Genomic DNA, 20913 nt, shown 5'->3' on the forward strand with positions numbered 1-20913 from the left:
TGGCTGCTCTGATCCTTCCCTGGCAGCTCCTGGAGCAGCTGAGCATCTTGAATTAGAAAGCAATAGATTTCTTCCTTCTGCCACAAATTCCCCTAGCAGTAAGCCTTCCAACCTAATAAATATTTCTTTATATGTGGTTCAGAGTTCTGGGACCATCCCCTGAGCCTGTTTGGTCTGTGTTGTTGCTGACAGAGCTCCTTACTGCACGTCTACCCGAGCCACCATCTTGTTAGTCCTACCAATGCTTGTTGTTGTTGTTAAGTGCCTTTGAGTTGATTCTGACCCATAGCTACCCTGTATAGAGTTTCCGAGGAGCAGCTGGTGAGCCAACCTTCCTATACACTATATAATTAGATGACATTCTGGAAAAGGTAACACTATAGCAGGGATGGGGAATCATTTGGTCTGGCCCTGCCAAGGCAACTGCAGTTCTAATCTTCACATTAATGGTGAGTTAATTAAATGTTTGACCAAATATATCAGGCTAATTTTTTTAAGTTGATAATTTTGTATGGCCCATGAATAAAGTTATAAATATCCAAATAGCCCTTGGCAGAAACAAGGTTCTCCACCCTTGCTCTATAAAAACAGAAAGCAGACCAGTAGTTGCCAAGGACTTGGGAAGAGGGCCTTTTGTGGGTGATGTTATCTAATTGTGCTAGTGTATACACAACTGTATGCATTTGTGTACACTCCCTGAACTACCCACCAAAAACCGTGAATTTGACTTATTAAAATAATAAGGGACAAAAGACTATAGACTGATTTTTTTTTAAGAAAGTATCTCAGCTTCTATTTCTATAACATCTACTACTATACACAGGGCAGAGGAGAGTTTATCATGAAGCTAGTGACATTCAAGTTTCATTCTTTTTCTTAGAGGGTACCAAAATTATATAACTGTCAGGTCATACAAAACTTGGTTCCACCACAGGACTAGGTCCCAATGGTATTTTGGCAATGACTCATGGTCTCCCATCTCCTGCCACCCCTAGATGATGGCAGAGCACAGTGAGTACTGTTTTATAATTTCTGTGCCAATTAGGACTCCAAATGAGATACTGTGATAACCCAGGTACCCTAAACTTATCCAACTTTTCCAAATGAGATTTGCAAATACCATCTGCCTTGACTCAAGTTTCTTCACTGTTGGACTTGATTCAGCTCATATAAGTTCTGCTTGGTTTTACTCAAGAATATATTTTCTATCTTCTTATCTAACAGGGCTACAAATCTTATAAATCTTTACATGGATTAGAATATGCTTACCTCCCCTGGCTCCAAGGTTTCAATGGGATAATCTTGCTGAGGGCATACCCAGGGCAGAGTTGGGTGGGACTTGGGTTGGGCCAGGGTTAACATGGAAAAACCATGGTTAAGAAGCATGGGCCCTATACCCAGACTTGAAAAAGAAAACTTAAACCCATTGCCACTGAGTTGATTCCAATTCACAGTGACCCACAGTGTCATTGTTAAGTGTCATTGACTCATTTCTGACTCATAGTTACCCTGTTTATGAACCCTCAACCTGTGGTTTGTAGTCCCATGCTTATCTTACAGTGCCACACCAGGACTCCACAATACTCAGTTCAAAGCTTGAGTCTACCACTAAATAGCTATGAAATTGTGGCAATTCTTACATTTGTGGTATCTCAGTTTTCCCATCTGTAAAATAGGGATAATAATATTATCTACCACATGGAACCTCATATGCATGTGAAAGCTGGACAATGAATAAGGAAGACTGGAGAAGAATTGATACATTTGGATTATGGTACTGGCAAAGAGTATTGCATATAACAAGGACTGTCATAAGAAGGAACAAATCTGTTTTGGAAGTATGGGCTGATGTTCTTGGAAGTGATGGTAGAGAGACTTCATTTCTCATACTTCGGACATGTTGTCAGGAAGGGCCATTCCCTGAAGAAAGACATTGTTTCAGGCTGCGTTCTCTAGAGAAGCAAAACCAATAAAACTATATATGTATATATACATAAAGAGACTATTTTATCAAGTTAATGGTTCACACAGTTGTAAAGGTGGGAGAGTCCCAAGTCTGGGTCAGATGAACCAGGATCATTAGGTCAGATAGCAGGTAGGCAGACAGGTCCTGCAGGTCAGAAGGCAGGATTGGCAAGTAATAGAGCAGTCCACTGGCTCACGTCCAGAGAACTGGAGGTTGGAGAATGAGCCAAAGGTAAGATCCAGACCCAGCAGAGAACATGCAAGCCTTGCCTGAGTGTCCAATTCATTGGAAGCAGGTCACACCCCTGACTGGCTGCTCACAGCAGACCTCATCATAGAGTTGATTCTACTATATTAGATCTCATCATGGGGGCTAATGATCACAGCCTACCCCTTGTCAACTTGGCACCTCTAAGTTGTTGTTGTTAAGTGCTGTCCAGTCAGTTTCAACTCAGTAACTCTGTATAGAGTTTCTGAGGAGCAATTGGTGGGTTTGAATTACCACCTTGTGATTCAAATTGACCCCCTATTCTGGAGATTCAAGTTAGACTGCTGTTCACTTGACCTAGAATTCTTCCACTTGTACCCAACTAGTAAATATTTAGTAGGTTTCCCTTCTGTTTCACTCTTACAGACACCTTGCCTAAGTAGCCAATGCCATAACTCCACATGAGTGAGACTATTCTGATTACTACTCTCATTCTGCGGTCTATTATGGTAACCACACCCACTTTGTCTTTGTGGATTAAATGCTGCCACGAGGCCCTTATGACCATGAGGTCCAATCAGCCCATTGTAGTTGGTGTCTTAATTCAATTAGGGCAGTTCCCGCTGTCAAATCCGACTTACCTAAAATAGTAATCACAGCAGCCCTCAAGGAGGCTGGGGCTCCCTTCACAAATTTGTTCCTCACTGTTGTGGTAAAAGGTGTGTCTTCTGGGCACTCTATGTGCTGCTTAATAGGTCTTCCTGATCAATTCACTCTAATGAAGCTTTTGGAAACCTTCCTCTACTTTATACCAAGGCAGGTGTAGTATTCAGCTTGTTACATTTAGTGTGGGCCATCGCATAATCCATGCTTCAGTGAACCTCTCTTAGCTTCTCAAACTGGAACGTTGAATGAAGAATCCATACTTGTTGTTGTTGTTATGTGCCGTGGAGTCGGTTCCAACTCATAGCAACCCTGTATAGGGTTTCCGAGGCTGTACATCTTTACGGGAGCAGAAAGCCTCATCTTTCTCCCACAGAACAGCTGGTAGTTTCAAACTGCTGACCTTGCGGTTTACAGCCCGATTTGTAACCACAACGCTACCAGAGGTCCTTATTGTTGTTGTTGTTGTTAAGTACCGTGGAGTAGGTTCCTTATGTTGTTGTTGTAAATGCCTTCGAGTCAATTCTGACCCATAGCGACTCTGTGGTAGTGAGGTCCTTTCTCTTGCTTCTGAGATGAGTCCATTGTAAGCCTAGTGGGATATCAAAACTGACCAATTCCCTTATTAGGATTCCATGCACCATATTTGCATGATTAGCAGACTGTCCATCCCTTTGTTGGACCACAAACACCTTATTTGCATAGTTCCACTCAGTCATTTTTGGGGAGTCATAAAGACGATGGCTAGAACTAAGTAATTCACCTTACCACAAGTACACTGGTCTTACATGTAGCCAGCTGGGTGAACCAGGAAACAACATGTCTCCATTTGGGACATTATTTTCCTTCTGGTAAATCAGATATCCTTTGAACTGTACCGGCTGTTCCCTTGGCCTTGAATGCCTTTAGTCAATTGTTCCCTTCTCAGTCAGCCCTATTCAACATCACAGCCCTCCCTCACCCAACATGGCAGGCAGTTTTATCTGTCTTGTTTGTTGATGTATTCCTAGTACCTGCAACAATATCTGAAAAGAATAGGCACTAAATAAATATTTGTTGAATTAACACTGAATTAACTGACTGGCACCCAGCCCGTCAGGGAAAGCTGCACAATCTTAGCAGTAACAATTTACTTAATGGTTAGCCACAGTCTAGAGAGGGAAGAGGTCAGGCTCTTTCTCAGAGAGATGTGTCTCCCTGCCCCCACCCCTACTTCAAGTGGAAAAAGTCCCTGGCCCGATGGGATGGGCAGACATGGAGAAATGGCCCACTCTACTACTGTTAAGTGAAAGAAATTGCAACACACTGTGTGCATTATAAATCTTTGTTTAAAAAGAATAACCATTTGGCCCATGTAATCGATGGCAACACTTGAGTCTGTGTTTCTTTCTTCACCTAGTCAGGACCTACACTGAGCAATCCTCTTTAAGGGACCTGCAGTTGGCATTAATCTTGGCACAGCCTACTCCTGTGTGAGTGTCTTCTAGCACAGAAAATTGTTAATCATTGCAAATAATCAAGGTAACTGAACCATCCCAAGCTATGTCACTTTTACTGACACCGGACAATTGATCAGTGATGTCACAAAGAATTAAGTTGCAAGGAATCTAACACTGGTTTTACGGTCAAATGTCAAAATGAACAAAGATTTGATGGTGCTGTTTTTCAGTCTGATATGAAGTACACTGGCCTTTCATGGTGATGAATGATGCAGGCAGGCCCAAGGTCCAAGTAGAATACAAGGGAGAGATCAAACATTTCTATCCAGAGGAAGTCTCATCTGTGGTTCTGACACAGATGAAGGAAACTGCAGAAGCTTATCTTGGGAAGACTTATCACAGTGTCAGTCTACTAAAGAGGCTGGAGTCATTGCCAGCCTTGGTGTACTTTAAAATCATTATAGCACCAACTGCTGCTTCTATTGCTTATGGCTTAGGAAAAAGGTTGATGTTGAAAGAAATGTGCTGAACTTTGTCTTAGGAGATAGCATTTTATGTGTCACTCCTCACTACTAAATATGGAATCTTTAAGATCAAATCTACAGCTGGAGATACCCACTTAGGTGGAGAAGACTTTGACAGCCAAATAGTCAACCACTGTACTGCTGAGTGCCAGTGAAAGCATAAGAATATCAGTGAGAACCAGAGGGCTGTCCATCATAACCACACAGCTTGTGAACAGGCTAAGTGCATTTTCTATTCCAGCATCCAGGCCAGGATTGAGATTGATTCTCTGTAATGAAGGCATCAACTTCTATACCTCCATTATTCATGCCCAGTTTGAAGAACTGAATGCTGACTCGATCTGCAGTACCTGGACCATGTGGAGAAAGTCCATAGGATGCCAAGCTAGGAAAGTCACAGATCTATGATACTGCCCTGGTAGGTAGTTTCACCTATATTCCCAAGATTCAAAAACTTCTTCAGGATTTCTTCAATGGAAAAGAACTGAACAAGAGTATCAGCCCCAACAAGGCTGTTGCTATGATGCAACTGTCCAGGCAGCCATCTTATTTGTAGACAGACGTGAAAATGTTCAAGATTTGCAGTCTTAAGTATCAGTCCTCTTTTCTTCGTTATTGAAATTGCTGGTGAAGTCATGACTGCCCCATCAAACACAATACTATCATTCCCACCATGCTGATGCAGATCTTCACAACTTACTGCCAACCAGGTATACTCAGTCATGTTCATGAAAGTAAGCTGCCAAGACCAAGGATAACAATCTGTTTGGCAAGTTTGAATTCACTGACATACCTCCTGCACCGTGACACTCCTCAGACTGATGTCAAGGACATCTTCATTGTCTCTTCTGTGGATGAGTACTGGAAAAGGAACAAGATTGCCATCACTAATGACAAAGGCTGCTGGAGTAAAGAAGACATTGAACATATGGTCCAAGTAGCTGAGAAGTACAAAGCTGCAGATGAAAAATAAAGGGACAAGGTGCCTGCTAAGAAAGCATTTAACATGAAATCAACAGTTGAAGATGAACAACTTCAAGGGGAGATCAATGATGCGAACAAACAGGAGATTCTTGACAAGCATAATGAAATGGCTTGGTGAGAATCAGACAGCAGAGAAAGAGGAATTTAAACATGAGCAGAAAGAGCTAGAGAAAGTCTGAAACCAGGTAACCACAGGCAGGAGGCATGCCTGGAGTAGTGCCTGGGGGCTTCCCTGGTGGTGAAGCCCCTCTATCTGGTGGTACTTCTTCTGGATCGAGCATTGAACCATTGAAGAGGTTGATTAACCCATCTTGGAGCACAGATACTTTCGCTTTTGCCACAGTAAAAAACAAACAATGAAGCACTCAAATTTGTAGCCCATTCAGTGGCAGTTTTAAAAGTTAAAAGGGTCTACTAGCGTAGTGGTTACAAGTTAGGATGCTGATCTCAAGGTCAGCAGTTCGAAACTACCAGCAGTTCTGCAGGAGCAAAATGAGGCTTCCTATTCTTGTAAAAGATTTACAGCCTCAGAAACACTAAATGGGGTCACTATGAATAGGAACCGATTCCACAGCACATAACCACCACCACTACTAAACACTGAATTTCTGGACATTCTTAATACTTAAATATGGAATATGTGCACAGGGGAGGAAGTAACTATACACTTTCTTAGCACTGCATTTTAAGTGGAAAATGTAATATCTTTAAGTAAAACTATATTTAAAAGTGGAAAAGACAATAACCACTTCGATTACTATTCATTCAGCACATATTTACAAATGAACATAGACATTCAATTCTTAAATATTTACTGAGCACCTACTGTGTGCTAGGCTTGGGGCTAGGTGCTGGGGATTCTATGGTAAACAGGACAAGCTGCCCACCTTCCTCACCCCCTTTGGAATTTATAACCTAAAACTTAACAAGCTAGCGACCTCACAGAAATGCTATATACCAACTCATTAACAAATGATGGATTTTTTTTTTGAGGAAGCACAACTGTATTATCAATACTAATATTAGTAACAAGCATCACAAAAGCAGCAAGGGTTCTAGCAGAGAGGCAGGCTGTCCCAGGGGTTAGGAGTTATGAATGGCCCAGATTTGATCTTTGGCTCTGTACTCCCTTGGTAGGCATCCTTGAGCTTGTCATTTACTCTTTTCATGCCTTAGTTTCCTCATCTGTAAAATAGAGATAGCCACAGGACCTAAGCCCTAGGTCTGTCTGAGCATTAATGAGGACTAACTACATAATGAGATGGTGATTATGTGCCGTGGAGTCGGTTCCAACTCATAGCGACTCTGTACAGGGTTTCCAAGGCTGTACATCTTTACGGGAGCAGAGAGCCTAATCTTTCTCCTGCGGAATAGCTGGTAGTTTCAAACGGCTGACCTTGCGGTTCGCAGCCCAATTCGTACCATGAGGTAAGGTGCTTTAATAGCTCTTATTCCAGGGCCTGGCATTCGCATGGTGATCTTGGTCTTGTCCTATCACTTCTATGGGACAGGCACTATTATTCCCTGATTTGATAGGTGGGGAAATCAAGGCTCATCAATATGAAATCACTTATCCAAGTTGTCACACTGAGGAACAGGCAGGGCTAGGATTCAAACCCAGGTAGTCAGTGTCAGTGCCCCTTGGACCATCTTAGCCGTAACAGGGAGCACATTATCACATTCCTAAATTAAAAAGAAGACAAGAGACGTCCCTATCCAAGACATCCAAGCATGGACCTAGTGAGTCAAGTACGTAACACCCATCCTTCTACAGGCTTCTGAGAGATACTTTTCTTACTTTTAGAACCGAAGTGCCAGTAAGATTCTGTATTTGAAAGTGTATTTTTGCTGTTGAGCACTATCAAATGAAGCTCAAATTCTTATTTGGGAAAAAGAAGAGCTTCTTGGTCAAAGCCCTAGAATGGAACAGCTAGATTACCCAGCCCAGCCTAGCATCACAGAATGCTATGAGCAACTCTGCCCCATAGCATGCCCACCAAAGAATTCCTGTTATTAAGTGCCATCGAGTCAGTTCTGACCCATAGTGACCCTGTATAGGATTTCTGAGGACCAGCTAGTGAGCTTGAACCACTGACCTTGTGGCTCAAACCAACTTTGTAGTCCAGTGCGTTAACCCACAGTGCCACACCAGGACTCCTAAAGAGTTCCTAGAGGGACATTTATTAATCACAGGATTATACCTAAGCAGGTAAAGAGTCTGGCTCTGCTTGTTTCAATGGAAGTGGTGATGGCATGGTAAGGAGTCTGTCCTGTCCACTGGGAATTTTCTAGTCAGTCCACCAGCCATCTATCTGCCTCCCACTGAACAAGAGAGCTCTGGGAAGCACTGACCACACCAGGTGGATGTTTAACCCCTTCCCCCCAGAAGGCTACTCTCTTCTTAAGTGGCTTCTCAAATCGCCATTCTGAAGCCCAGAAGGGAATGACAGTCCCAAGTTGGCTTCTATGGGACCCTGTTTCTTAAAGTCCTCAGGCCAGGGCTGCACTCCAGACCTGAGTAGAATCCAAGGGCTGGGGCTAGAATCTGGGTGTTCAGACATCTCCCCAGAAGCTTTTTTCTTTTCCTCCAACAGACTTTAGTTCTTAGAACAGTTTTAGATTTACAAAAAATTGAGACAATAGTAAAGTTCCCATGCTTATATCAAGTTTCTCCTATTATTAATATCTTACATTGGTATGATACATTTGCTACATTGCTACAATTGCGCCCTGTTGGCACACTGGTTAAGAACTCAGCTGCTAACTACAAAGTTGGCGGTTCTAACCCAGCCAGCAGTTCTGTGGGGTAAGACCTGGCAATCTGCTCCCATAAAGATTACAGCCTAGAAAATCTATGGTGCAGTTCCACTGTGCCACATGGAGTCCCTATGAATCACTGAGTCCACAGCATCTAACAACAATAACAACGCATACATTATTAGTAGCTGAAATCCACACTTTATTCGGATATCCTGTTTTACTGACTGTCCTTTTCTTATCCGGGATCCCATTCAGGCCCCATTAGAGCTAGTCACCATGTCTCCTCAGACTTTGCTTGGTTTTGATGATCTTGACAGTTTGAGTATTACAGTGATCATGTAGACTAAAGATGTCTACTACTGGAATTTGTCTGTTTTTCTCATGATTAGGCTGGAGTTATGGGTGAGTCCTGTTGTTGCGCTGTGGGGTTAACATGCTGGACTGCAATGTCAGTTTGAACCACAAGGCCAGCTGTTCAAGCTTACCAGCCGAGGGGGCTCCTCAGAAACCCTACACAGGGTCACCATGGATCAGAACCGACTCAACGGCACCCAACAATAACAAAGTTCCATTTCTTCATATCACATCAAAGATACACACTACCTGAATCAGGACTTCTGTCACTTGGCTGAGGAAGTTTTTAAGTTCCCAGGTGGGTCAAGTCTGCCAGTCTTTCACTTACAGCTTCAGAGTCCGTGTCACACGTAGAAAGGCTTCCTCTTTTCTCACTGACTTTCTGCACAGCCATCAGTTCTGGTTCACAAACAGGTCTTATCCTCTGCCACCCCCTACCTCACCAGCTCCCTCTTCTCTCACTGTCCCTCATAGCTCTCCAGCTTCCAGGTAGAGTTTGGTCTTGCAGAGTCCCAGGGCTGGCCTGTATCTGGGAGCTGCTGGCTGCCCAGCACTGGCCTCAAGCTCTTCAGCTCTGCTGCTACCCGGGGGGCTGCAGCCTGAATAGCATCCTGGATGCTGTGTAGGTGCCACTGAGTTCTCAGCAGGGCATCGTCCAGTGTAAAGAAGCTGTCACGTGTGCGCCGTACTTGGGAACAGACTGCTGTGGTCTTTAGTTCCAGGCCAATTTCATGCACCAGTCTTCGTAGCTGCTTCTGTGTCTCGTGCATGCACTGAACCTCTGCCAGAAACACAATAAGACACGATGATCATCAGCAGTCTCTGGTGCCCACACCCCTTGGATATACTGCCTGTCTGTTTAAGAACCTTAGACAGGTTTGCTATTCAAAGTGCAGCTCTGGTGTCACATGAAATCATGTTAAACATGAAGAATCTCAGGCCCCACCCAGACTTGCTGTCTTTTAAGAAGACCCCCAGATGATTCATGGCAGGGAACAGTTTGAGAGAAGACCTGCTCTTAAGACTTGGCTTTCCCATCTGCAAAATGGAGTGGTTGTGAATTCACACAATGTGCAGAGCACTGGTCAGTGCTCAAGAAAGGGTGTTCTTGTTAATATGATCAGTGGGAAAGAAAAGGGTTAGGGGAAAAAGACAAATGAACAAAAAGATAATGCGGGACTGACTGAGGTAGGATTGGGGAGGTGAGGATGTAGTCTGACGGACTCACAACAACTTAAAAACACTGGGTAGTCCTTGAAACAAGCTGCTAAGCATAACCTCTGCTGCTTATTGTCTGGCTTCAAAGGGTGACTAGGCAGGAGATAGGAGAGCATTTGTTCTGTGTGCTCTGTGATTGACCAAGTCCCGGCCCAGCACTGGGACACAAGTCAGCTTCTGATGCCTTTGCTAGCAGAGATGAGACTGGTGTGTGCTGCTGTGGTCAAACCAAAGGGCAGCCTTTTCTACAATGACTCTCCTAACCCAGGAACCCCATCTCAGCACTACAACTTCCTATAGCACCCTACCTAAGAGGAATTCTGGAGGTGCAAAGTGGAGGCATCGGATGCCGGTTATCAGCATTGGGGACTTGTTCATGGGCCGAATCAAGCCTCTCACAGCCATCTCATAGGCTTCATGGGTCTTCAGGTCAAGGTTGGAGTACCTGGGGTTCAAGAAGGTGATTCAGCCAACAATAAAACACTCACAGCAGGTTTGTGTTGGTCCCTGGTAGAGTCAGGAGCCCCAGGCAGACTGGCTCCAAAGCCCAAGTTCCTAAAAACTAGCCACACTCCCACCCATCTTCTCCCTAAAACTGCTGTGTTGACCCAGACAAGTGATTCCCCTTCATTAGCTCAGACTCCTTAGGTGGACAGCTGGGGTACCTTGTTCCCCTAGCCTCTCCAGTAGTTGGCAGAAGACCTGGCACCCATAAATAATTCTGTGTGCTGTGGGAGGAATGGGTGGGTTGGTATCTGCATGTGAATTATGTGCCTGCCTGTGAGAGCTGTAAGTTATCCCCTTTCTTCCAAACCAGAGAAGCTAGGGGAAGAACCCAACAGTAGGAGGGCAATCCCTTTATTCCAGTTGCCGAACAGTCCCTCTGCCTCCAGACCTTCCCTCCCTCCATCTCTGATAGTTTTGGCCTTTCCAAACTGCTTTTAATTCATCTGATTTCTCTTGGGTTGAAACAGACCAAGTCCTCTCCACACCCTAGCAAGAATCTGCTACAAACCTTAAGGTCAGCAGTTCAAAACTACCAGCTGTTCTGCAAGAGAAAGATGAGGCTTTCTGCTCCCATAAAGATTTACAGCCTCGGAAACGCTGTACAGGGTCGCTATGGGTCGGAACTGACTCCAGGGCACATAACCAACGAATATACATATATATATGTTTTTTTTGGAGTCCTGTAATGGTGCTGTAGGGTAAGCACTGGACTGCTAACAGGGCTGGAAGTTCAAACCTAGCAACCGCTTCTTGGAAACCTTATAAAATGTCGTTATGAGTCCACCCCAACTCCCCACTCAATCTCCCCGCTTCCAGCCTACCTACTTCTAATCGCAATAGGGACTTCTTGCCTATTTAGTTCTGTGTACAAATGGAACATTGTGGATATACTTCCCCAACTGGCTGGTCCCCTCCCCTAGCCCCCTGGTTGGGCTACTTGTTAAGCAGGAAACTTCAATTAAAAAAAACCTCTGTGGAACCTGTCCTAAGGCAGGTGCGGCCTGTGGGTCTCTCTCAGCTCTCCAATGCCTCAAGAACCCCTGTCTGAGAGGTATGGGCAGGGCCCCACTTACATCACCAGGGCCTTCTGATGGGAGCCTTGGATCATGGCTAAAATTCGGTCCAGCTTCTCTCTGGTCACGTGATCTGAAAAAGACCAGGGACTGTCCACATACAGGTGCCCACTGAGGGCAAACTCCCTACCCCCAAGCCAGTCTGTCCCTGGAACCTGGATGGGTTGCCAAAGCATCCACTATCCCAGGTTCCCCCTGCAGGCAGCTAAGAGTTCTCTGCAAATCTTATGAGTATCTGGATCCTTTTGTCACAGACCCGCTGAAGCCATCCACAGACTCCAAGAACATCTTCTGGAGATGGGAGTCCCAACAAGGTGATCGGACTTGCTCAAGATTCTAAGGCAGATTTCCTAAGCCCAGCCTGACGTTTACCACGTCAGGGGCCTTCTGTCCACGTGCAAAAGGGGTTGGAGCAGCTCTGCTTGTATTGTACACAGATGCCAACAGCAAAGCTATCTCAGGGCCAGTTGGAGCTGGTATCAACTCATAGTTCAAAGGCCAGAACTCTGGACGCAGGAGCAGGGACTAAAGGACCAGAAGGGCTCAGGCTTCCTCATCCCTTCAGTCTGGCACCACTCATGTTGTCATCTCATCTAAAAGTGCACCTGCCGCCCTCATTTACAGCCTAGCTCAAGTGCTGCCTCCTCTAGGGAGCCCGACTGGGTCTCTTGACTGGCATGTCATTTGCACATTATTTTCCCATGGTACATACATGCACCTTCTTAAAAATTTTAGATCATCCCCACCCTCCTTTTCAACTTTTGGCACCTTGACATAGTAGTTATCACTAGATGTTTTTTGGATATTGACACAGACCCACATATAGCAATACAAAACAGGGTACTGCACTGCCATGTTTCCACCCTCTCTACCATCCCCACAACTCCGACCCTTCCAGAAAATATATGTGTATGTTTCCTCTCCCTGCTAAACTGTGAGTTCCCTGAGGTGGAGATGCTGTGTGATTTTCCTTATGTTCTCCAGACCCTAGCACACAGCTGGTAGTCAAAAAACATCTGGGTAATGAGCAAATGCAATAATCCTGCGGAAAGTCTGAGACCATGAGGATGAGAAAGGAAGAATAATCCACTCATTCCCTCATTTATTCATTCAACAAACATTCATTAAGTACCTTACATGTCCCAGTCCACTTAACTGTGCTCATGAGGAATCTGTACCTGGACCAAGAAGCAGTTGTTGGAACAGAGCATGGGAACACCAAATGGTTTAAAATTAAGCAAGCTATGTGTCAGGGTTGTATTCTTTCACCATACTTATTCAACCTGTATGCTAAATAAATAATCCAAGAAGCTGGGTTATATGAAGAGAAACATCGCATCAGGATTGGAAGAAGACATTAACCTGGGATATGCAGAAGATACAACCTTGCTTGCTGAAAGTAAAGACTTGAAATATTTACTGATGAAGATCAAAGAGCACAACCTTCGATATGGACTGCATCTCAATGTAAAGCAAACAAAAATCCTCACCACTGGACCAATAAACAATATTCTTATCGACGGAGGAAAGATTGAAGTTGTCAAGGACTTCATTCTTCTTGGATCAACTATCGACAGTCATGGAAGCAGCAGTCAAGAAATCAAACGAAGCATTGCATTAGGCAAATCTGCTGCACAAGACCTTTTTAAAGTGTTGAAGAGCAAAGATGTCAGCTTGAAGATTGAGGTGTACCTGACCCAAGCCATGGAATTTTCAATAACCTCATATGCATGCGAAATCTGGACAGTGAATAAGGACGACCATAGAAGAATTGATGCTTTTGAGTTATGGTGTTGGAGATAAATATTGAAAGTTCCATGGACTACCAAAAGAACCAACAGATCTGGAAGAAGTGCAGAGTGCTCCTTGGAGGCCAGGATGGCCAAACTTCGTCTCTTATACTTCATACACATTGTCAGGAGGGACCAGTCGCTGGAGAAGGATATTATGTTTGGTAAGGTGGAGGGTCAGAGAAAAAGAGGAAGACCCCCAGCACGATGGACTGGCAAAGTGGCAGCATCAAAGGGCTCAATAGTGAGGTTGACCCAGGATCGGACAGTGTTTCATTCTGCTGTGCATAAGGTTGCTGAGTCAGTACTGACTCGATGGCACCTAACAACAACAATTCCCAGTCCAGCACCATGTATGTATGACCACATCAGTGGACCACACAGTTCCTCCTCCCATGGGCAACAATCTATAAAGGGAAGATAGGTACAGTTGATTGTCATCTGTGGTTTGTTTTTGTTGTTGAGTGCCACTGAGTTGGTTCTGACCCATAGCGACACTATATGTTTTCCGAGGCTGTAAATCTTTAAGGGAGCAAAAAGCTTCATCTTTCTCCCGCAGAACCACTGGTAGTATAGAACTACTGAACTTGAGGTTAGCAGCCCAACTTATAACCACTATGCTACCAAAGCTCCTTTGCTGTCTGTGGTAGCTGGATGCTCTAAAGTCCTTTGAATGTTGACTTAGCAAATACCAAACCAGTGTCGTTGGACCTCAGCTGGGTATACAGGTCTGCAGCGCAGCTCAAAATTTTCACTTACCTATACATGCACCTATCTGCTATAGCACCGCGGTGCTTGATTTGGGGGATACAAATACACTTTAGTGAGTGGCAAATTCACAAATAAAGACTTTGCAAATATGGGATTTGTCAATAATGAGGACTGATGGTATTAATTACTAATTTTTCATTACTATTCTGAGAGTCAAATCTGCTGCATAAGACCTTTTTAAAGTGTTGAAGAGCAAAGACGTCAGCTTGAGGACTAAGGTGTTCCTTACCCAAACCACGGTATTTTTAGTAATGTCACATGCATGCAAAAGCTGGACAGTGAATACAGAAGACTGTAGAAGAATTGATGCTTTTGAGTTATGGTGTTGGAAGATTATGAACGTGCCATGAGCTGTCAAAAGAACCAACAGATCTATGTTAGAAGTGCAGCCAGAGTGCTCCTTGGAGGCCGGGATGGCCAAACTTCGTCTCTCATACTTCGGACATATTGGGACCAGTCATTGGAGAAGGATTTCATGTTTGGTGAGGTGGAGGGTCAGAGAAAAAGAGGAAAACTCCAGCAAGATGGATTGGCAAAGTTGCAGCATCAATGCGCTCAAGTGTGGCAACAATAGTGAGGTTGGCCCAGGACCAGGCAGTGTTTCGTTTTGTTGTACATAGGGTCGCTATAAGTCGGTATTGACTTGATGGCACCTAACAACAACAATTCTGAGAGTCCACCCAGTAAGGGCCTCATCTAGTCTGGGGGCTGGAGCAAGTTTCCCTGGGGAGATGGACATTTGAGCCAGGCAAGGAGGTGTGCACAGGGTGTTTGTGGAAGAAAGAATGAGGGGCCACCTTAGTGTGTCTGACAGTAATTGAGAGGTGGCCAGTGTGGCCCAGAAGGGAGTGAGAAATTCAGAGGAATGCAAACTAGGATGCAGACTTAGTCGGCCCTGACCCCGGCCCCCGGCTCCTGTGGGCTCTCACCATACGTCGTCTTCTCCAACAGCCGCCCATTCTCACAGAAGTCTTCTGTGGCTCTGCCCAGTATGCCACGCAATGTGTAATCCTGCGAGGACAGGAAAGGGAAGATTCAGCCTTTCCCCACTCTCAGTACCAACTCTGGAGAGGGAGGGAAGCTGTATTCACAGGGAAGCACTCAAGGACACTCTCAGTTCCCCCACCCCCCCAGCTGCCTCTGACCCTGTGGCCCCCTGGGAAAGGGAAACTGGCTCTACTGTGCCTTTGGGCAACTCCCTTTTCTTTCTGCTTCATAGTTCTCCTCTGTGACCTGGGGCCAATCCCACATTAGAGACAAGCAGGCTACCTTGTCATTATCTCCCCATCTCTCCGAATATGATTAACATTGAGCCCCTCCTCACTGTGGGGCGAATTACATACAACAGGAATGACAATTGTGATGACAGAGATGATAACAGTGATACAGTTTTTGCTGTTAAGTGTTGCCTAGTAGATTCTGACTCATAGCAATCCTGTATAGGGTTTCTGTAGAGTGTCTGGTGAACTTGAACTGCCAACCTTGTGGTTCAAACCAACTTTGCAGTCAGTCTAGTGCATTAACCCTCAGGGCTGGCTATACCAGGAGTCCCCACAGTGACACATTTTGGGTATTAACTATGTGCCAGGGATTGTGCTGAGCACATAGTTAATTTCGATCTTCAAATCAACCCTATAAGGGAAAAACTATTACGATCTCTATTTTAGAAATGAGGAAACTGAGGCATAAAGATGTTTAGTAATCTAGAAGGTAAGACACACAGCTGGCAGAGTGGTAGAAGCTGGGTTTTGAATTCCATCTGGCTCCAGAATCTCTGCTGCAAAGACCTCTGCAGAACGCAGTTTTCTGATAGCAGCTATGCACATGCTGCTTGGAACCAGATTCTACGGCCTTGCCCAAGACATCAAGTGTTCTGACAGCTGGACAGTGGGATCAATTTCTCAGTCTTAGGGAGTATGTACTGTCAGGATCAGGCTCTGGTGTTGGGACAGATCCACGTCCAAATCCCAGCTCTCTCTTAAGGGCTACATGACCCTGGACAAGTGAAGCCCCATCTCTGAGCCTTAGCTGTCTCATCTGTAAAATGGAATTAACAATAAGATCCACAGACAAGTAAGGATTCCACAGGGAACTCATGTCCAGGACATGGCTCAGAGTCATCAGCATACAGTCAATGCCAGTAGCTGCTATTAACAGTCTCCCAAGCAGATGGCCATAAAAAATGTATTCCCTGTGGAAATTTCTCTACTACAGAATCCTGCTAGTGACCCCCAGGGATAAGCGGGCTGCTCCCAGACCTCCATACCTTGGTGAGATGAGCATCGTACATGTCGGAGAGAAGCCTGCACCCATGTCCCACGCCGAGCACTGAAAGGCATCAGCCGGATTTCACTTCAGATTCCCCTTCCCTTTGCCCTGGGGCAACTTCCTCCCAAAAAAATACTGCCACATCTGATGCTGCTAAAACCAGCAAAATGCAAACAAGCTCCTCTGGGCCTGAGTCAAAATCCAGATTTCAAAATGCCCCACCCACATGAAATGAGCTTATTCAGACTTCTAAGTAGAATAGCAAACCACTGACCCAGTCACACAGATTTTTACAGTCAAACTTGTATGACTGAGTATGCCGCTTTACTTCCCTGGACGTCAGGCTCTTCAGCAGTAAAATGGAGATCAAAATATTGTCTGAATCCATGTGGGTGTCTGGAAGGTTAGACAATGCATGGAAAGCAGCGGCATAAAGGATGGGACTAATAAATAGTGGCCATTGTGGCCACTTCCTGCCTTTCCCTGGGGTCTGTCTACCCCTCTGGCTAAAGGAGAAAAGAACCCACCATTCATCCTAGGAGAGACAGGGACTGAGATCATGTCTGCCAGCCTGCACCCCAGGAAGCAAGACAAGGGGACTGTAATTGTTGTGGCTGGAGGATGTGGCCACTGCCTGACCCTGGGGACACAGATGGCTCATGATTCAGGCCTTTGTGTGTTCAGCTGCAATGACACCCTGACTTAGTCAGTAGGAGCAGAATCATGTGCTTGGTGGCCCAAGGAAGCAATGATGGGTTTTCCTCTCTAGATGAGGGGCAGCACTAGTCATGTAACTTAGAACAAGTCACCTAAGCTCTTGGAACCTTTCTTTATCAGTTAAATTATACCCATCCTCCCACTATAAAATCCTAACAGTAATAAGATTGTTTTTCTTAATTAAATGTGTACAAAGGGCTTACTACAACAAGAATCACTCATAAAGATGGACAATTGTGCCCCTCAGTCTGCCCAACTGATCAGAGACCTGGAACAAGAATCAGGGAAGGAGGATAGTGGTGGGAAACATTGGTTGGGAGAGAAGCAGGCTAGGGTCGCTATGGGTCAAATCGAAGGCACTTAACAACAAGAAGCAGGCTAGGATCATAGAACCCAGATTCTTCGCCAAGCCCATGCCACTGAACCTCCAGGCTCACGATATCACCTACCAAGCACCCCAGAAGACAGGGCATCTAGCCGGTGTCCTACACCAACTTTCAAACTGGTGAATTTTGGTCCGTGCACTGAAAAAAAACAAATGAGGTCTATGTCTTCAACTGATTCAGCCTTCAAGATGGCTGTTGGTGGTGTCACCACCTCATTCCTAGAATGTGGCCTCATGGAACCCAAAGCCCGGATTCAGACTTCCCCACCAAAGGACTCAGAACTGTTTCTTCAGTCCCCATGGACAAGAGAAGAGGAAACTAAAATTCCTGTCACTTTGCCTAGCATAACAATGGGGGATCAAGATTGTACGGTTCTCTGACCAGTTCCTGCTAAAGGAAGAGTCCTGCTTACTATCTAAGGCAGGGACAGGGAACCTTTTTGTTGCCAAAATTTATAACATCATTTGTGGGCCATACAAAATTATCAACTTAAAATTAGCCTTCTATACTTGCTCTGGTAGTGTAATGGTTATGAATCGGGCTGCTAACCTCAGGGACGGCAGTTCGAAACTAACAACGGTTCCATGGGAGAAAGATGAGGCGTTCTGCTCCTATAAAGATTTACAGCCTCAGAAACCCTGTATAGGGTCACTATGAGTTGGAACCGACTCCACAGTACTTAACAACAACAACAACATACTTGACCAAACATTTTATTAACTCACCTCAAAAACAACAACGACAATATAATAGGTAAGGCGCTGTAGTAGCGTAGTGGTTATGAATGGGGCTGCTAACCTCAAGGTCAGCAGATTGAAACTATCAGCTGTTCCACGGGAGAAAGATGAGGCTTTCTGCTCCTGTAAAGATTTGCAGCCTCGGAAACCCTGTGCAGGGTCACTATGAGTTGGAACCGACTCCGCTGTACTTTACAACAAGAACAATATGATAGGTGGAACTATGGTTGCCATTTTATTTGGCCCTCATATGGCCCAAAGGCCAGGCATTCCCCACCCCTAATCTAAAGCTATGAGCTCCATAAATCAAGACCAGGGTCTGTTTATCCATCCACAGTTCTATCCTTAGAGTCCAGAACTCACCAGCTGTTCAGAAAATAACTACTGAACCAATGAATGCAGGAATGAGTTATAAGTGTTTATATTTCTATAGATAAGCGAAATCTACAGGAAGATCAGGAGTGGTTAATAGCCTACTGAATCCAGGCTCTATTACTTAAGATCCATGCTGAGCCTCAGTTTCCTCATTCCTGAAATGAGAATAGGACATCTCAGAACTGTAGTGCAGAATCAGTGAGGTCGTATTTGAGAAAAGCGTAAGACAAGGCCTAGGCCAGAATGAGTACTTGATAAATTACATGCGTTATAACCAGTGGTAGGGGTTTTAGAGATTTCTAGTTGAGTTCTTCCTAGATAGCCTTCCTGACAAATGCCTTAATCACCTAAACTCACAGGGGACTACACCAGTTCCGTTGTTGAGAAGCTGGCTAAACAAAGGCTGAAAAGTCACTCTTTATCAGAAACCCTGATTTCCACTATTCCCAAATAGTAAAGGGGTTGTTGTTGTTGTTAAGTGCCATTGAGTCAGTTCCGACTCATAGTGAACCTATATAGGGTTTCCAAGGAGCAGCTGGTGAGCTCGAACCGCCAACCTTGCAGTTTAAACAGCTTTGCAGTCAGGCACATTAACCCACAGTGCCACACCAGGACTCCTGAGGGGTAGCAAATTAAAAGTCCACAGGTCAAATCTACAAGCCTGTTGGTTTTTGTTTTGTTTTTATCCCAAATGGCTTGCAAACTAAGAATAGTTCTTATATTTCTGAAAGGTTAAGGAAAAAAAAAAAAAATCAACAGAAAAATATTTTGTTGTGTGTGACTATTTTATGAAATTCAAATGTCAGTGTCTTTAAAGGTTTACTGGAATACAGCCAGGCTCACCCATTATCTCTGGCTGTTTTAGCACAATGACAGAATTTATTAGGTACAAGAGACCAACCACATGGCTCACAAAGTCTACAATATTTACCATCTGACCTTTTCCAGAAAAAGTCTGCCAACTTCTAGTCTAATATTTTATCCCCACTGTGTCCTTTCAAGAGCTAGAGATAAAAACTGAGCCCAGAGATACTGACTCGGTTCAGGAATTTTCTGGAAGTGACACCCAGGACCCCGCCCCAATTTGCTTTACCCAGTGGATGGTTGGTGAGGGCAGGCACACTAGTGGCCGTGAGGGTCAGTTCCTTCTCCTTACTGTCTTCCACCCGGCCCAGCAAGAAGCGAACACGCTGTTCAGGGGCAGGAGGCTTCCCAGCATTGAGACCTGAGCACACACAGGTAAAGACCATCTTGTCAACTGTAACAAACCACGGTGGGGTGAGCTGGGTGGGGAGGAGACACCATGATGACGAAAGGGGAAGGGAATGGTAGGGAAACACGGTGATGTAAAAGACAAATGAGACGCCCACGGTGTAGAGAATAGAATAGTGATAGTTTATAGAGGCAGACGATTTTGGTTCAAATACTGACTATGCTACTAATAAACTGTATGACAATGAGCAATGCTTAAACTTTCTGAGCCTCAGTTTCTCCATCTGAAAATAGGAGAAAATGAGACATAACAAACGGAATACAAAGAACAGATGATTAGGAAGGTACTCAGGTCAGACAAGTGAGTCACATGACTAAACACGAGGAAACAGAAGCGGAAACGGGCCCCAGGAGAAAAGGAGTAGAATCGTGGGTCTTAATTCGAAGCACTCACCCTTCAAAAGCTGCATCTCCACGGTGTTCCGCAAGTGTTCCCATTTTAGCCCTGGGGGTTTGTAGGTCGCGAAAAGCCCATGCAGTCTAGCCAGACCTGCTGACCCCATCCCTACCGCCTACAGCCCAGAATCCCCGAAAAGCTAGGACCTGAACGGAAATGCCGTACGGTCCGTTCCTAAATGTGGTCCTTACAATGGGTGCCATGTTTCGCACCGGAAGTGATTTATTCTTATTGACTCCGGGGGGAAAGATGCTACGAAGAATTATGTACGGGCCGACGTTGGAAGCCAAAGTTAGTGAGGCTTACTTTTTTCATGGAGACCCTTTTTGAGAGTGAGGTGAAGTGGGGAGACTCTTGTATTTGTGGAAGTAAACAGTTTGATAACAAGTCTTCTGAGTTTTATAGTTAGCCTGTTTCCTGTCTGTGCCACGATCGATCCCCTCAAGAGGGCAAAAGGAGCGAAGTCGGGGTCGAGCCCGTTTGACTTCTCCAGCACTCCGTCGCC

At 44.9% G+C, this 20913-nt stretch overlaps 1 protein-coding gene and 1 pseudogene across 1 annotated transcript; one reads left to right on the forward strand and one right to left on the reverse strand.

Annotated features, from left to right (window-relative positions):
• LOC102828588 overlaps nucleotides 1-6143 on the forward strand; it is a 15359-nt pseudogene extending 9216 nt beyond the window's left edge.
• Nucleotides 6144-9355: 3212 nt separating this feature from the next.
• Nucleotides 9356-20514, reverse strand: TRUB2 (TruB pseudouridine (psi) synthase family member 2). The gene is made up of 8 exons (XM_006834982.1): nucleotides 20406-20514; nucleotides 19833-19964; nucleotides 17691-17765; nucleotides 16523-16584; nucleotides 15186-15267; nucleotides 11696-11768; nucleotides 10424-10560; nucleotides 9356-9678 (listed from the first exon to the last, which is right to left on the reverse strand). Exons 1-8 carry the CDS (start codon nucleotides 20512-20514, stop codon nucleotides 9356-9358), a joined length of 993 nt encoding a protein of 330 aa, XP_006835045.1.
• Nucleotides 20515-20913: the final 399 nt, after the last annotated feature.

The sequence above is a fragment of the Chrysochloris asiatica genome, unplaced genomic scaffold (assembly GCF_000296735.1).
Source record: "Chrysochloris asiatica unplaced genomic scaffold, ChrAsi1.0 scaffold00014, whole genome shotgun sequence".
In the NCBI taxonomy this organism is placed as follows: domain Eukaryota; kingdom Metazoa; phylum Chordata; class Mammalia; order Afrosoricida; family Chrysochloridae; genus Chrysochloris; species Chrysochloris asiatica.

What these genes read in the sequence shown, in the direction of transcription:
- TRUB2 (XM_006834982.1), bottom strand. Translation starts at nt 20,514, where the DNA reads ATGGGGTCAGCAGGTCTGGCTAGACTGCATGGGCTTTTCGCGACCTAC. An exon ending in CCTCACCAACCATCCACTGG is followed by an intron (nt 17,766 to 19,832) that starts GTAAAGCAAATT and finishes GTTTTTTTTCAG; the next exon opens with TGCACGGACCAAAATTCACC. An exon ending in CATCAGAAGGCCCTGGTGAT is followed by an intron (nt 10,561 to 11,695) that starts GTAAGTGGGGCC and finishes CTTGAACCCCAG; the next exon opens with GTACTCCAACCTTGACCTGA.